Genomic DNA, 19,352 nt, shown 5'->3' on the forward strand with positions numbered 1-19,352 from the left:
TGTCTGTAATATTAAAATAAAATAAAAAAAAAAATTTTTCTTCAATCTGTCTGTGTGTTTGTTCCGGCTAATCTTGGGAACGGCTGGACCGATTTTGACGGGATTCTCACTGGCACATAGCTGATGTAATAAGGAGTAACTTAGGCTATAACAATAACTTATTTGCTAAATTAAAACGCGCTCGCTCGGGCGCAGTTAGTTATTTTATATTTGTCCTACTGTACGTTCGGGAATGCAGTTAGTTGCACATTGTTCCGTTACGTTAAGTCGAAAAGTATGGATTACGAAAGGTCAAACCTCCGTCTGCGCAGTCGGTGAAGTAAATAGAAAAAACTACATTGTGTAATGTATGTATGTATGTCCACATTCGTACATTTTCGCGGTAATCGCGGCCTCCATTTGTCTGAACGTGTTCAATTTATGTAATTTTCTATGTATTACACGCGTTGAAATTTCATTCATAGTTTGGATTATGATTCACTTTCCACTGGGAAACTTGTGAGCGTTGCTGGATGAATAGTATCCTTGTAACTAAGGTTTTCTTTTAATGGAATAGGTAGGAGGACGGGTAAATGGATCACCCGATGGTAAGTGGTCACCATCGCCCATAGACATTGGCGCTGTATGAAAAAATAAATAATCCTTAAATATCCAATCCAATAATACTAAGTAATGCTGTTTGGCGAAAGTATATCTGATGAGTGGGTGGTAACCAGATGGGCTAGCACAAAGCCTGAATAGCCTGAAAACGTAGAAGAATTACTTAATTATATAACAATTATTATCTAAATGGGTCTGAGTTTTTTATTTATTAAAAATAGCTAGGCAGACGGATATATAGTTATCTTCCAACTCTGCTACCAAGCTTGGGAACTATGATATGTGCCTTGGATCCTGTAGTTTATAGTTAAACATAGAAGAAACGTTTATGCGCCAGAATGGTGATTTTAGGAAAACAGATTTGAAATAAAAACCTTAAAACACATTTCCCAAAAGCACCGTTTTGGCGCTTCAGCTCTTCTTCCTTTGACGATATATATGACTAAATTTATTTGCGTCGATCATATGAGAAACACTAAAGGTATATGAGACTTCTAATACGACCTTCTTTCCTTTTTTCTAATGAAATAATACGACCAATTGAAAAAGTTATCTTTTGAATTCCGTAGATCCTTCCCTTCTTTCATTTAAGTCTCAGCGAAGCGAGCTGTAACGGCTGTTACGCGTCAAAATTTTGTCGTCTAATATTTTATTTTAATAAAAATAATATTTAAATCGCATATTTTATTCATACGACTATTTCCTTAATTAATAACTATTTATTAAAGTTTCGTAGACAAATTTAAATCTACCAATAAATATTAAAATTATTATGTATATTAAAAATACCAATGTAGCCATGAACAAGGCACATGGTATAAAGGCAAGGCATAATCTATACTAATATTAAACAAAGTAGCTCTGTCTGTCTCTCTGTCTAGCCGCCTCGGCCATTACGTGACAACAAAACCCTAAAGCTCGAGCGAATCCGCGTTTGACAACTAGTATTTTAGAAATGACAAGTTACAGTCCGGGGGTTCGCCCGAATGCACGAATGTACGAGGGGTCTTTTACTGAACCCTTGACAGCGAGTATGCAAGATGTCATGATGACCAGCTTAATGGTTAAGACGTTAAACCGTAACAAACAATAAATAAGCTCTCGAATTTAAAATATTTATTGGGATTTTAGATTTTGGTTGATTTGATTGGTTGAAACGATCTCTAATTTAATATCAATATACCCATTGGTCCTTTCGCCTTCTAAACTTAAATTAATTTCAATTTTAGAACGAAATATTTACGTATGTAGGTGCAATTATAGAGGATGTGGTTTTTTACTCAAATGTATATTTATTCACTTGATACATGTAATTATATTGTGACATTTGTTTAACACTTCCTAGAATTTAAAATATATGTCTAGTCTAGACATGTGTGATAATCTAGGTCACAAAAATTTACTTAAAAAAATACGAAATTATTTTAACGACTTAACTACGACGATAATACAAAAAAATAGTCAAGTGGACAAGTGTGCCACCTGATGGTAAGTGGTCACCACCGCCCATATATATCGGCGCTGTCAAAATATTAAACATTCTTTGTAACACCAATGCGCCACTAAACTTGTTAACTCAGATATGTCTCTTGCTCGACCTTGAAGCCGGAACTCAACTAAGTATGCTTTTTCGGGGTAGAATATCTGATAAGTGGGTGTTACCTACAGGGCTTGCACAAAGCCCTACAAGAATGTCACATATATAATAAGATAATTAGGTGTTTATTCAATAAATACTCCGAAACTCTCCTTGTAAAAGTTTTATGTATATTGGTTTAGTAGTTTTATCAATTAGACATTATAAAAAAGCGTTACTTAGTTCTCGTTTATATTTTTTAACATTAGCAGCCCGTAAATGTCCCACTGCTGGGATAAAGGCCTCCTCTCCCTTTGAGGAGAAGGTTTTGGAGCATATTCCACCACGCTGCTCCAAAGCGGGTTGGCGGAATACACATGTGGCAGAATTTCGTTGAAATTAGACACATGCAGGTTTCCTCACGATGTTTTCCTTCACCGCCGAGCACGAGATGAATTATAAACACAAATTAAGCACATGAAAATTCAGTGGTGCCTGCCTGGGTTTGAACCCGAAATCATCGGTTAAGATGTACGCATTCTAACCACTGGGCCATCTCGGCTCGGCATATATTATTGTAAATATAATCGTGTACCATAAAATATTTCTAATTTAATTAATGTTATTTTAACACGAACTATTCGTGAATATAATATAAACATTAGAAAAATATACATATTGTGCCAATATATTATGTTAGAGATAGATTTAAATGTCCTAATATATTTCTCACGAAAGGCAAAAGTCAGCTGTGGTCGTTCGATTCCATCCTTGACCGCGATGATCTGCAAATATTACGTGGTAACGTTTGTAAAAAATTATGAATTCAAGCGATTCTAAACTTTAATACGATAGAAATAAATACTAGAGACTTTCTAATTTATTTTCGACACTTCCTAAAACGTCGATATCGTTAAGTAATTTTTAATTTTGCTTTTTTATCTCGTTGAGAAATTTTAGAAATTGTTCCATATGTTAATTCGTATCAAGTGTCAAGCTTGAAAAGAAAATTTGCCAATATATGTGTTGTCAAGACGTGTTGGTGACAAAAGTTTACTTATTGTTTTATGTTGTCAATGTTCGTAAATTTCTGAAGAATTCCGTGGCGTTAAATGCTCAGAAATTACCAACAACTTCAATTGAACTATTAGAAGTAAATCCAGGTTCTATACATGAGCTAAGTTATGATGCCCCCGTTCAGCTTTTACTAACTAACAGGATTTAAAGATCTCTAAGAAAAAAAAGGTATAAATACATGTTTTATAGAAAATTTTATAAGCTTCAATTTTTGTTTGAAATAATTTTGCGATAAAACTCACCGTTTTCCTGAAAATCTTTGGCTTCAAATTAAAGAAAAAAAAAACTGGAATGCTTCGGAACTTCTGAATTTTTGATTATGTTTTAAACAATATAATATAACCTCCAAACATCAACATAATATAACAAATATAACTTCTTCGAGTAGGCTTTTACAACTCTTAAATCATCTTTTTACAAAACTGTTATCTTAAAGCTAGTACCGGTTAGAATTGTAAATAGATGCTACATATTAAAAAATTATATGTTATATGGGACTGTCCCAATAACTGATTACAACTACCTGTACATCTGGTAAGTGGTCGCGTTCTTCCATAACACATTATACGATTTTATAACCTTTACCGTTATTCGTGTTTATGTGTGTGTGTATGTCTGTTATCAGGCTGTTATTTGACGTTTGAAAGAACTACAATTACATTGCTAATAATTCATAGTTGACGCAAATGGCTTAAGGCCAACAAGCGCCCAGTTGTAAGCATTTTTTAGCATTAGCAGCCTGTAAATTTTTCCACTGCTGGGCTAAAGGCCTCCTCTCCCTTTGAGGAGAAGGTTTGAAGCATATTCCACCACGCTGCTCCAATGCGGGTTGGCGGAATACACATGTGGCAGAATTTCGTTGAAATTAGACACATGCAGGCTTCCTCAAGATGTTTTCCTTCACCGCCGAGCACGAGATGAATTTTAAACACAAATTAAGCACATGAAAATTCAGTGGTGCCTGCCTGGGTTTGAACCCGAAATCATCGGTTAAGATGCACGCGTTCTAATCACTGGGCCATCTCGGCTCTGGTTGTAAGCAATTGTTGAGTTTTAAGACCTTCTGGTGCGCCTCTTCGATAGACCAAGACTTTAACCATATCGGCGACGTATCTGTCGACTCGTGGCGGTATTTTTTGTACCGCTTTTTTCTGGATTAGTAAGCATGACAAATGCAATAATCAAATCTGATGTAGATCATCTTATTATTGAAAAAGAGTAACTACTGAGTACCTTGCCGGTTCTTCTCGGCAAAATCAACATTCCGAACCGGTGGTAGTTTCGCCTAATATGATTTTGTGAAATGACGATTCAAAAGCCTACTCGAATAAAGTATATATTGATTTTGATTATCACACAGACGAAGCCGCAGTAAGAAGCTAGGATAGATATAATAATTATTTCGATTACTTGATTATCTGAAGCGTAACTTTTCGGCTCACTTTAGAGTAAAAGTACACGCCGCGTCACGAGCATCTCAAATTACGAAGCTTCCACGACAGAGACGGAAGATAGATATGTGTTACAGAGAAAGAGATAGCATGTGTCACTCTTTCACTCCGAAACACATGAAAATATTAATTGTTTTCATTTCGAAACACCATTGTAACATCGACAGACGGATTGACTTGAGAATATACGGTATCCAGAATGAACCGGTTTGAATATCAATTTAAATCTCATTAATGCGTAATGTCTAGAAATCTAGAGATCTTAAGGCAAGGTCATGTTGGCCCTTGACCGAAATGCCATGTAAATAGTCGTTACAATATATAATATACATAATTAGTTAGGTATGGAGGCTGTCACCTTGGTGATCTTTGTGCAAGTCCATCTAGGTAGATACCGCGCAACAGACACTCTATCGCAAAACAGTAATAAGTACTTAGTATTGTTCTGTTCCGGTTTAAAGGGTGATTGCGTTAGTTCCCAAAGTTGGTGGGGATTTGGCGATATGGGGAAGATTTCTTGCAACGCCTATATCTATGTCTATGGTGACCACTTACTAAAAGGTAGCCCATTTGCTGATCGCCTAGCAATGTTAAATAAAAGACAAAAAGTACTACTACTAAACTAAATTATATAGAATATAGAGCCGAGATGGCTCAGTGGTTAGAACGCGTGCATCTTAACGGATGATTGCGCGTTCAAACCTAGGCAAGCACTGAATTTTCACATGCTTAATTTGTGTTTATAATTCTTTTCGTGCTCGGCGGTAAAGGAAAACATCGTGAGGAAACCTGAATGTGACTAATTTCAACGATAAATTCTGCCACATGTGTATCCAGCGTGATGAAATATACTCCAAAACCTTCTCCTAATAGGGAGAGGAGGCCTTAGCCCAGCAGTGGGAAATTTACAGGCATTAACACTGTTGTTGTTGTATAAAGAATAAATATTCATCGTGTTAAGAAGGCTTAAGTGTATAAAATTATTATAAAACTAGGTGAGCGCCGCAATTTCACCCGCTTTATATTGACAATCACGATTTTCATACTTTCGTATTGAACGGCTTTAATTTTTCTTGTAATTTTTATTCATTTAAAATTACAAACGAAATGAAATTAATTATAAAATTAATATATTTTTGCTAGCGTTAGAAAACCTAAATTTAGATTTGTAATAAACGCTAACAAAATCTATCTACAGAACACAAACATTAAAAAACATTTTTAATACTTATTTAATAATTTTAAATCAGTTATGACTTAGAAAGTATAATTTTATGACCTTTAGTTGTCTAAAGGTCATAAAATGTTCAATTCAATTAAATTCAATGGCAATTAATGTATTATATTATCTTTAAAATTGTATTAAACGTTACTACAAGTATTTAAAACGGATCCACGAGACTCGTGAACAAGACATTCGTAGATAATGTGGAAATATCGAGCTCCACCAAATAAAAATGAAAAACAATAAATAAATCAATTTAAAAAAAAATTAGTTATCTGTTTACATATTTAAGTTTCTAAATTGAATTTTATTTATTACAGTAGTTTGCCTATTCTTAATGATTTTATTTACTTTATTTATCTCAATTCTTCTGATATCGTCTTTCCATCGTGTTAATGGTCTTCCTCTCCCCCGGTTTCCTAGCGGGCCTTTCCCGAAGGCTGCCTTCGCGGTCCATCTTTGGTCTTGTAAGCCTCGCTACGTGGCCTGCCCATTTCCATTTTAGTTTTTGAGCATAGGTCAGAGCATCAGAAGCTTATGTAATGTATCTTATTTTTGTACTAGCTGTGCCCGCGACATTGTGCACGTTGTTTGAATTCGGTTGTCCCGTCGAAATCGGTTCAGCCGTTCCAGAGATTAGCCGGAACGAACAGAGACAGACAAAAATTTAAAAAAATGTTATTTTAGTATATGTGCCGTGTATACATACATATACATTTAGTAAAAATGAGTTATTTTAATATTACAAACGGACACTCCAATTTTATTATACGTATAGATGACGTATCTTATCAAGACATTGTAAATATCCCGTTTTAAGTACTTGTAGTATTAAAAATAACCATGTTAATTGTTAAATTGTGTTAAACATGTCTTGTGCTGCGTTTCCTATTAATTTTGGGAAACGTAAACAATATTAACTAAGAACGTATTATAACTGTACTTGATGTTACGCCCGAAGTCACGCTCTGGTTGTTGAGAAATAATATTTGAATTAATTACGCCGACCGTCTTTCTAATTTGGAAGCGTTTTTAAATAACGATTTTACTTTTAAAGTCTGTTAATCTTATATCCAGACTAAACGGTTAGTCTAAATATAATGCTGTATAAATTCGTCCATCAATCGCTTCGCTTGTAAGATTTTTTTTTCTTATGGTATCCGTAGGCGGACGAGCAAAATGGGCCACCTGATGGTAAGTGGGCACCACCGCCCATAGACAATGGCGCTGTAAGAAATATTAACCATTCTTTCACCAATGCGCCACCAAATTTGAGAACTAAGATGTTATATCCCTTGTGCCTGTAGTTACACTGGTTCACTCACCCTTTGAACCGGAACACAACAATACTGAGTACTGCTGCTTGGCGGTAGAATATTTGATGAGTGGGTGGTACCTAGACGGGCTTGCACAAAGCCCTACCACCAAGATTAAAATGTAAAATTAAAAAAAAAATAAAATTAATGTCACTTCTCGATGTATTTGATAATGTTTTGTATTGTATTTACGCGAAAATATAAAAGATTTTTCTAATAATCTTGACGTACTGTTAATATTTATAAGGATAATAAATCATTCCCTTGTCAACACAAAATAATCTCAGAAAACGTTCAAAAATATTCAATTGTAAATCTGTACTATCTATACTAATATTATAAATGTGAAAGCAACTCTGTCTGTCTGTCTGTCTGTCGCTCTTTCACTGCCAAACCAATGAACCGAATTTGATGAAATTTGGTACGAAGCAAACTTGAACTCAAAGAAAGGTACTAAGGCTACCTTTTTGCTTAGCACATGACAACCAACCCCTAAAACGCGAGCGAAGCCGCGGGCGACAACTAGTTTATAATAAGCGTTAAGTATCGTTTGTGGGTTAAATGATATTACAAAACTAATTAATTTTTTAGACGATTGCACAGCTTGGGTATAAAAACAACGCCTCAGGTTTTTTAGAATAAAAAAAAAAATCGCAATGTGACTTTTAAGCTTCAGTTCAAAAACCGTTGTTTTTTTTTTCGGTTTTTCTCACGTACGACGGTTTTTTTTTTATTGGTGGTTGACTTTTGTTATTCGATATGTAAGTGTAACTTCTATTTTAAATAGAGACTTGAAGGCCTCCTACAACTAACGCCATTTTTTTTTTAAAATACCGATTTGTAAAATACAATATTTATCAATATGAAATATTTATAATTAATATGTTATTTAATTAAAAATAAATTAAATTCTACATTCCATCTTTGTAAGTACAATTTTATCCAAAAACACGACAGCGAAATATGACCCTACTTGATTGAGGAATATTTTGTTATGAATGCCGCTCAGAGTACTTCCAGGTTACTAAATTTTTGATTTGAAATATCTAGCACGGCTTAGGGGTAAACCCGATTTGTTAGCCGTGACAGCAAACGATACGACACTCTTTTGTGCCTCCCTCTGCCCCTCTCGTCTGATCCTCATCCTCCGCATCTGACGGAGATCTAAATAAATCATTCTTAAACTTAAAATCAAGATTGTTGTTGTTGTGTCTAAGTTTATACGTTTTATGTTAAATAAGAATTGGAGCTTTGAGCTTTATTTCACGCATATTATACCGCCAAATAACAGTACACTGTATTGTTGTGTTCCGGTTAGAAGGATGAGTGAGCCAGTGTAATCGCAGGCACAAGGGACACAACATCTTAGTTCCCAAGGTTGGTGGCGCATAGGTGATGTAAGGAATGGTTAATATTTCTTACAGCGCCTTTGTCTATGGGCGGTGGTGACCACTTACAATCAGGTGGCCCATATGCTCGTCCGCAAACCAAGGCCATAAAAAAACGCAGCTGGAATTTTATCCATCAATTGAGGTTTCCTGAAAATTAAAGTACACACGAAAATACAGTTTGCTCCAATATAAACTCATAGCTCCCCATTTCATATCATTATCAAACGAACTAAATATTATTGTTAATACTATGATAATAATTTAAAATTTTGTTAACAGGGGCATCGAATGTGTAACGTTACATAATGGGCCATAAGCAATACTTGGCCGTGGGCCAGTCGGCCCGGAACCGGCTCTTCGGGATACCAAACAAGAAACCAGTACCGCTGAATATGTTGATATCGCAGCAGGGGAAATTAAATCATGGTAAGTTTTCAAAACTATTATAAATATAATTCACTGAGCCGAGATCACCCAGTGGTTAAAACGCGTGCATCTTAACCAATGATTTCGGGTTCAAATCCAGGCAGGCACCACTGAATTTTCATGTGCTTAATTTGTGTTTATAATTCATCTCGTGCTCGGTGGTGAATGAAAACATCGTGAGGAAACCTGCATGTGTATCCACCAACCCGCATTGGAGCAGCGTGATGGAATATGCTCCAAACCTTCTCTTCAAAGGGTGAGGAAGCCTTATCCCAGCAGTGGGAAATTTACAGGCTGTCTATGTAAATATAATTCTCGTGAGCCGAGATAGTCCAGTGGTTCGTAACCGAGGATTGCGGGTTCAAACCCCCAACAAAAAGCACTGAATATACAATAAAAGCTTATATATATATGATGAAAGTGTGGAGCTAGCATTCGTTAATATTTATTAAATAAATATATAGTTGCTATCCTATATGGGGAGCCAGAAGTCCCTTAGTTCATTGTAACCTAGTTTGGGCTCCTACGTCTCATACAATTGTACTTATTATAAAGGCGTATAAAATGTCCGTAGGAGGGAATAAATAAATTAATGATTATTATTTATTCATGGAAGATAAATAATGTTTTAATTGTATGTAATTAATATACCAATGTGATTAAATCGATAGAAAAGATTTACTGTTTTTTGCCGGTTCTTCTCGGTAGAATCTACGCTTCGAACTCGGTGTCGTTAAATTTTATTTTATGTTGTAAAATGATTCAAACGTGCCCTCAGAGTGTACTTGAGAAAAATATTAAATTGAATATGATTTGAGTATTTAAATTAGCATTTAAAGAAATTACTTTAAAAGATCATCGAATTACATTGTTTCGGCAATTTCGTAATGAGAATCAGTTTTCAATTTAAACACGATTATAATTTTAGTCGATCGAGTCAGTAGAAAAAACAAAAACGTCAACAAAAAAAAATATAAGCTCGATAAGGTTGGAAAAAAAATTAAGCAAAACTTTTTTTTTAGGTTAACGTGAGCCAATTTAATTGTTGATTTTGATTGGCTCTCATAACTAATAGACAAAATTAGATAAATTTAAACTATTCTATGTTTTTGAAAATAAAATCGAACTAAGAGGCACACGGACAGACACAAACAAAAATGTGTTTTATTTCTAACAGCGCAATTTTTAAATTACAAGAGCAGACCATGCTTGGCTACGTTACTTGTTGAATTACTCGTAAAATGCATAATGGTCTGTAGCCAAAAACCTTCTCTGAAACCCGTTGAATATAATATAAAAACTTATTGCGCGTTCAAAAAAAACAGCGATCTTTCTAAAGATATATTATATACCAGAAACTTCTCCGAAACACGCCTTTTACGGAATAAGTTAAGTGTATTTAAAAAGTCGGTTAGTCGATACGAAAAATAGATCTTCTTTTCTTTGTATCGATAGATAATAAAAGATGTTATATTAAATAATATCAAAATATAAATGAACTCTCTTCAAATTCGCATTGTAAACAGTTTTAATAAATAGTCAAGCATTACTTACTCGACCCACAAACAACGTATGAAATAGAAGCCGATCATGCAATTTTTGTGCATTGCTTCACACTTACGCGTTTTTATAATTTATCACTGTGCGGTCCAAGTTATAAGCTTTTAATTTATATGGCAGACAATTACAAATGGTCTAACCAAATAGCCACGAGAAATATGTACAATTCCTTAAATAATCAATGCGATACCAACCTTGGCAACTAAGATGCGTCCCCTCTAATTACACTAACTCATTCACGTTTGATACCAGAACACAACAAAATCAAAATATACTTTATTCAAGTAGGCTTTTACAAGCACTTTGAATTGTCATTTTACAAACTATTTAAAGTACAATTACCACCGGTTCGGAATGTATATTCTACCGAGAAGAACCGGCAAGAAACTCAGTAGTTGCTCTTTTTCAACATCTAAATACAGTCATGTTAGTTAAATACAATTACAATACAATACAATATAAATATTACCACAACAACAATACCAATTATTTCTGATTGGCGGTCGAATACCTGATGAGTAGATACCTACCTAATCACTAACTAAGTTATCTTCTTAAGTGTCTTGTTTTTAGTGCAGTAAAAATAATAGTGTATAATTTTGTTTTAAAATTCTTGGATTTAATAATTTATTTAATTGTACAGCACTTACTACAAGTTTTCATATATCTATTAGGCTACCTCATACATATATGTATGTTGACATATTTATGTATACATACTTATTCAAAATCCAAAATCACAATTTTATGATTCATAACGGGATATGATTGACTTATCTTGTGTCTTTCCCTCAGTAACGAATGTCCCCTAATATATAAACAAAATCAACATATTATTATATATATTATATATATTTACTTGGTGGTAGGGCTTTGTGCAAGCCCGTCTGGGTATGTACCACCCACTCATCAGATATTCTACTGCCAAATAACAGTACACTGTATTGTTGTGTTCCGGTTAGAAGGGTGAGTGAGCCAGTGTAATCGCAGGCACAAGGGACATAACATCTTAGTTCCCAAGGTTGGTGGCGCATAGGTGATGTAAGGAATGGTTAATATTTCTTACAGCGCCTTTGTCTATGGGCGGTGGTGACCACTTACCATCAGGTGGCCCATATGCTCGCCCGCCAACCAAAGCCATAATAAAAAAAAATTTACTACGTAGACTGGTCTATATATATGTTCTTGTATAATGTAACAAATGTAATTTTTAGCATTAGCAGCCCGTAAATGTCCCACTGCTGGGATAAAGGCCTCCTCTCCCTTTGAGGAGAAGGTTTGGAGCATATTCCACCACGCTGCTCCAATGCGGGTTGGCGGAATACACATGTGGCAGAATTTCGTTGAAATTAGACACATGCAGGTTTCCTCACGATGTTTTCCTTCACCGCCGAGCACGAGATCAATTTATAAACACAAATTAAGCACATGAAATTTCAGTGGTGCCTGCCTGGGTTTGAACCCGAAATCATCGGTTAAGATGCACGCGTTCTAGCCACTGGGCCATCTCGGCTCTAACAAACAAATGTAAACTATCTTTTATTTGTGGGTACGGAAAAACATAAAAAAATAAATAAAATCAAATCCGCTATCGCTTATGAATTGTGGCATACAAATATAACACGCGATTCTTATACATGCAGTTTGATGTCTGCAGTCGCTTCGTATTACGAAGTGCAGTATATTTCGTAAAATTTACGACAATTTTTTTTTCCTTTACGTTTATTTAGAACACTTACTCGACAAAAATTATTGTAGCTAACAGTGATATTTTAAACTTGTTCCTGCTCTTTTTATGTCCCGACTTGGAGTTTTGACTGTATATAATAATAATAATAAATATTGGACAACATCACATACATTACTCTGATCCCAATGTAAGTAGCTAAAGCACTTGTGTTATGGAAAATCAGAAGTAACGACGGTACCACAAACACCTAGACCCAAGATAACATAGAAAACTAATGAACTTTTTCTACATCGACTCGGCCGGAAATCGAACCCGGGACCGCAGAGTAGCGTACCCATGAAAACCGGTGTACATACTACTCGACCACGGAGATCCTCTCTGTAATTATAAGTACTAGCTGATCCTGCGGCTTTACCCGAGGCGAATAAAACTTTACATACGGCACTCAAACCGTATCTGTGTCCTTCGCCGGCGACTCAAACTATGTTCATATTAATGTCGTCATTCAATGAACGCGCTAGTCATACAATCAAATAGCAGATTCAACCAGATGACTGCGACATAGATACTTGAACGTCAACGATTGTACTTCGATTCGATAGCGATAAACTGCCAGTTTGATTGTGGAATCGGTGTCCTTATTATTTCCGTTTGGAGGTACCTGATAATTGGACCTACACCGACTTGCACAACGCCCTACCACCATGTACTGAAATTGATAACTTCACTAGGATATATTATAACATATACTATATATTTGTCAGAAATAAAGACAGAACTGTGCTCTTAATAAACGTTAAAATGAAGTAGGTAGCCCACACAGACGGCTTTGCTAACACAAAGCTCTACCACTGAGTGACTTTGGTATTTAGAATTTTTCAATTAATATTCTGTTGCATGTCTTGGAGCAGTCTCGGCCTTCCGGATGAAACAATAAAACCAGACTTTATTAAAAACCATCTACAAGTAATTAATATTAATAGTTATTATTAATATATTATTATGATCAAGTTATTAATACTTATTAATCATAATTACCCAATTATCATTATTCTATTGTCTATGGAGTAAATCTGTCAAGTTTATTCCATAGACAATAGATGTGTTTAAAATCTACGAAGATTAATCTTGCAAGGTATATATTTTATTATACATACGGATGTGAACGGCTGGAGAGTTAAGAAATATATTAATTGTCTGTCTGTGCGTTTCAATAAAATGACATCTTGTGTGTAATGTCAATACTTGTCAGCTTACAAATGCGTGCCTGTTTGGTTTTATATTCAATTATAAATAATTATTATTATGGAAATATATTATAGCTTAATATGAGCCGACTACATAGGATATAACTAAGCACATGTGTGTGCTCAAACACAGGTGTACTCCATATTTCCTTGCTTTCATAATCCGATGGATCTATGTTCGATTTCCTACCCAAACACCAGGACAAATATTACGTGCACCGAATACTCCGAGGCACAAAAGTACGCTCTTCCAACTTCCAGACACCAGGCTGTTAGTGAGAATATTTTGACAGACCTGACAGACACAAAACTCCCATAATTATCGGCCCAACCTCAGGTTTAATAGGTCTTCTAGGTTCGGGCTAGCGAGGCAGTCATTATGCCTTATCATTATGACTTAGACATATGGGGGTGGTGCTTCAAGGAAGTTGAAGATCCATGAACTCAGGGATGAAACTATAAGTGGCAACATTTGTTACTGTAAAAGCTCGAACTGTGGTAAATCCCAAGATTTTCCAGTAAAACCTAGGATTTACCAATTGTTAATGGTAAATGTACAAAAAGGTTTGCGATTCGAACTTTTACCACCATTCACTGGGTAATCAACCTCCTATCCCTTTGAGGAGAAGGTTAGGAGCTTGTTCCAATACACTGCTCCAATGCGGATTGGTGGATTCACAGAATCGCAGAATATCGTTGGAATTAGACACACGCAATCCACAAGATTAAGTTGTACGCCTTCTAACCAATGGGCAATCTTAGTTCTTAAACAATGTAATAGAACTAAGTATTAGCAATTTCATCTATATTCCTCTACACGTTGCTGAGAAAAAGAGTCTTGACGGACAGACGGACAACGAAGTGATCCTATAAGAGTTAATTTTTTATTTTATATAGTAGATATACAGTGACCTAAAACAATATTTTTTCATATGTATATGTGTGAGTATTGTTTATCTTTAAAAATCATTCGTTTTTCTTTTACAACTGAACGAACGTTCCTTCCTGTACTTCTTAAGGTTTTCCTGGTAGACGCTTTTAGCATTAAGCCTTATTTATATATCCGCCGAGCCGGGATGGCCCAGTGGTTGGAACGCGTGCATCTTAATCTATGATTTCGGGTTCAAACCCAGGCAGGCACCACTGAATTTTCATGTGCTTAATTTGTGTTTATAATTCATCTCGTGCTCGGCGGTGAAGGAAAACATCGTGAGGAAACCTGCATGTGTCTAATTTCAACTAATTTCTGCCACATGTGTATTCCAACCCGCATTGCAGCAGTGGGAAATTTACGGGCTGCATGTAATGTATATAATATATATTTTTGTGTTGTAGAATTCAGTTAAATAAATAAATCGTACTCCGAATCAGAGAAAGTTATAGATTTAAGAAAGTGGTAGATTTTTGACAATCAATAAGCATGTGTAAACACTTCTATATTGAATAAAGATTTTTGACTTTGACTTTGACTTTGACTTTGACTGTTACTCTTAAGTAATTTAAAAGCATGTTTGTTTGATGTTGGATTTGTTCAGAGTATTCGATCAGATCCTTTATCAGAATCTGCGAGAATGCTCCTGGAATTCTTTTTAATGGCTATTAATATTAAATGGGACTGACGTACCTGTGTAGGACAAAAAACCCAAAATTAAAAAAAAAAACATAAAAAAATGGTTTTATTATAAAAGGCAGGTGGAGTTGCTAATTGACCTGCTAAGTGGTCACCACTAACGTTATCAATTAAAAAGTTATGTCCCTTGAGTCTGTAATCAAATTGAACTCCTTGAAACTGGAACACGACAATAACTAAATACTAATTGGCGGTAATATGTGAGTAGTCGGTACCTACCCAGACAGACCTGCATGAGAACCTACCGCCATATCATAGTGGTGGAATAAAATGCGTCCTACCATAATTCAAATCAGGCAACGCCGTGTCCAATACGCAGTACGTTAAAAACTTATAAAATTTTCCACGACATGTTTTGACCAATAAAACATTATATATAATTATGACAAAAACATAGAACTAATTAATGCAAAATATTTCAAAGTATTAATTTAGCGACAACACAGATATTTATTAAGATTAAAAAAAAAAAAAACTAATCAAACTGGCTCGTTTGATTAATAACAGTAACGATCACAAATTATTGAAATTGAGACTGTCAAAAAAACTTGTCTTATGATTGTAATGACGTATTTTTGACGTCTAAGTGCCACAGATAAACTTTAAAAATATATTAATGCATTATCGTTGGAAAAAAGAAAAACAAAAAACGGTGCGTGTTCTTTTCCAAGCGCTTGAGAAGTTCGACATCATCGAAGTACTAAAAGATAATTTTTAATTGCATTCAAAGAAATTATTATTTGTAATAAAATAATAATAATCTATTTAATAAAATTACTATTATTATAATCGATGTTAACAGACTCACAAAATTTAAACATTCACAATTTAAATTTGGGTTATAATATCGCAAGCGACTTAAAATTTCGTTGACGGGTTAGCGAGCAACTTAATCATGTAGACAAAATTAAATCCAGCCTGTTATGATGATGAAGATTTTTTTTTTATGATATCTGAAGGCGGACGAGCAAATAGGTCACTATCGCCCATAGACAACGGCGCTGTAAGAAATATTTACCATTCCTTACATCACCAATGCGCCACCAACCTCGGGAACTAAGATATTATGTCCCTTGTGCCTGTAGTTACACTGGCTCACTCACCCTTCAAACCGGAACACAACAATACTGCTGTTTGGCGGTAGACAATCTGATGAGTGGGTGGTACCTACCCAGACGGGCTTCCACAAAGCCCTACCACCAAGTAGATCCCCGTATTTTCTCTGTGCTAATCTGTGCCCTCCCGACACAAGTAAAAGCCGCAGATATATGAGAAGCTACAACGATGACACTTCTCATGACATAGATATATATAGCCATAATAACAATAGTTTTTAAAAAAAGGTTAACCTCTTCGCTTAATTAGTGTCAAGTTCAATTTTTGTTTTTATTTCATGGTTTATTTCTTTTTAAATTGTAGTAATTTTTTTTCTTTCACTTTGTTGTTCATATTTTTATTTTTATTGTAAAGATATATGTTATTTAATGTATGTATAATGTAAACGCCTGTAGTGTTGTATCACACTGTACAAGAATTTGTTTCCTACTTTTACTTAATAATATTTTGTGAATATGCCGATGGTGTTTCGAAAATCTATATATAAATAAAATAAAATAAAAACACGTAGATTGTATGTCACATGTGGCCGCATCATAATGCACTCTCGTAATTTTTTCATAACCTAAAAGGAAGTAGGTATAACTTAATAATTAAAAATATATATAATTACCTTTGTTCGCCTTACTGTTAAAGTCGAAGACCTTGGAGTAATATGGCAAGTTATAAAACTTTTATAATACAGCATAACACCCCGTCTAATTGCCTCTGGTGAGAGGAGTTCGTGTGAATGCTACGAGCATTCCACGTAGTCAATATTTTTTTCAATGAAACTTCTCCAACGCCGATTCTACGAAATCAAATCGATATGTGCACGAGAATAATATTAAAACGTCACGTTCTGGAAAATTTATTTACGAGACAGAGACAAAACATATGACGCAGAGAGAAATAGAAAGAGTACGCATATATTTAATTTTGAGTATTATATATTACTATATTTTTAGTGAAAGTATGCTCTAAATTAAATTAATAGGAGTCGAGATGACCCAGTGGTTAGAACGCGTGCATCTTAACCGATGATTGCGGGTTCAAATCCAGGCAGGCACCACTGAATTTACATGTGCTTAATTTATGTTTATAATTCATCTCGAGCTCGGCGGTGAAGGAAAACATCATGAGGAAACCTGCATGTGTCTAATTTCAACGAAATTCTACCACATATGTACCACGCTGCTCCAATGGTGGAACCATTGGAGCAGCGTGGTGGTGGAATATGCTCCAAACCTATTCCTCAAAAGGAGAGGAGGTTTTAGCCCAGCAGTGGAAAATTTACAGTCTGTTAATTTAAAAATGTAATGCTCTAAATGTTACTGAAGCTGAAGTATGTGTACCAATCTGCACAATAGCAGCCTGGTGGCATATCCTCAAAGAAAACTTCCCCTTAAAACAAGAGAAGGGTTAAGGGAAGACTCGAAGCAGTCTCTTACGTTTTATATTAAAAAAAAAATCTATTAATATAATTAGGCAAAGAAACAACAGTTCATTATCTTTTCAACAACGATTTAAATCTTTTTATTATTTAGTGCTAGCAATAAAAAATGCAAAAAAAAGTTTAAAGAAAAAAGTTCGGAAACATGAAAATTCTTATTTTTTCTCCAAATTTTTAATAATGATTTTGATTGAATTTCGACCAATGGGCGATCATTGGTTTACTTAAATTATATGTATGTACCAATAATAATTATTTTAAGATGTAATGTGACGTACATCCTTTTAATACCACTGAGTGACCACTAGTATATCTTACTCGCTTAATAATATTATAAAGGACGACTAAACGAATCTGAGTAAAATTTGGCACAGGGATAGATTATAATTGGGGATAGCATTTAAGGTACTTTTTATTCCGGATAAATATACCTAACATTAAACCCCCACACACGGCCGAAGCCGTATATGCTAACTAGTGTCAAAAAAGATATATTTTTAGGAGTAATTGATGATAATGTACATTAATATTTCTTTATATAATTATATCAAGTTGACATTTCGGAACACGTGACTTCCGGTTGTATCTGTGTCAAGTGCACGGAAGACCCTGGAACGCCCCTGGCTTCTCGAAAGTGGTCTTACTACATTCTAAAGATGCGTTGACTAGTGTTGTGAATTAATCGATGTTTTATCGATCATATAAGTTTATTGTTCGAATAATTTAAATAATAAATAATCGAATAGATTGTAAAACTTTTTATTATACACATGTTATCATACCAACAAAAAGCTTAATGTAAAAAAAAGATAAACGTACAGAGGCAGACATATCCTAATAAGAGATACAATAATAATGATATCTAGAATCTAATGAGAGATAAAATAACTTACTACACAAATATATCACATAAAAAGGTAGGAACAGAAAACTTAAATATTATATATACAGATAGAGTATCGCACTACGAGAGAATTAAAACACACGAGCCAACTTTTGTTATCTTGGTGTGCGTGACAGCCACGTTGACACTCGCCAAACGTCATACTTGTTTACTAGTGTGCGTGTACTGAGAGCAACTGTTGGCCACTTTTTTCGGCGTTCACAGCTTGCCAGACTAACTACACATGTAGATAATCAAAGATATAATATATAAAAAATGTGACATCTTTCTTTTATATGATAAATGCGAGATGGTATACTGGTATGATTACCAGAACATGTACTGCCACCATGTACTGTCGCTGAATTGTAGATTCAGCTATTTATAAATACTAAGAGGAGAACAACCTAATCAAAAGAAAATGACGTATATAAGCTTACAGAAAACTCAAAATTATCTAATAACAATACTTGGCACTTATTTGTGAAGAATATCAATCATCATCAGCCCATACTCTTCCACTGCTGGCCTCTCCAATCGCACGCCGCTGTGATCTCTCTTCAGCTACTCGCATCCAGCTCCTGCCAGCAGTTTTGCGCTAATCGTCACGCCACCGTGCCTGAGGAAGCTACACTACGTTTGCTGAGATGTGGTCTCCACTCTAGAACACGTTTTCCGTATCTAATATCAATAATGAATCGATTTAATTTTTCCCTTTTGTAATCCTCATAT

At 34.9% G+C, this 19,352-nt stretch overlaps 1 protein-coding gene across 1 annotated transcript in view; it reads left to right on the forward strand.

The window, feature by feature from the left end:
* LOC125075061 (scavenger receptor class B member 1) overlaps window positions 1-19,352 on the forward strand; it is a 130,070-nt gene that overhangs the window by 40,811 nt on the left and 69,907 nt on the right. Inside the window, exon 2 of the mRNA XM_047686635.1 lies at window positions 8,916-9,062. Within this exon, the coding sequence (XP_047542591.1) occupies window positions 8,942-9,062 (121 nt within the window). The 5' untranslated portion in view covers window positions 8,916-8,941. The remainder of the gene's footprint in view (window positions 1-8,915; window positions 9,063-19,352) is intronic.

The sequence above is a fragment of the Vanessa atalanta genome, chromosome 29 (genome assembly GCF_905147765.1).
Source record: "Vanessa atalanta chromosome 29, ilVanAtal1.2, whole genome shotgun sequence".
Classification (NCBI taxonomy): Eukaryota; Metazoa; Arthropoda; class Insecta; order Lepidoptera; family Nymphalidae; genus Vanessa; species Vanessa atalanta.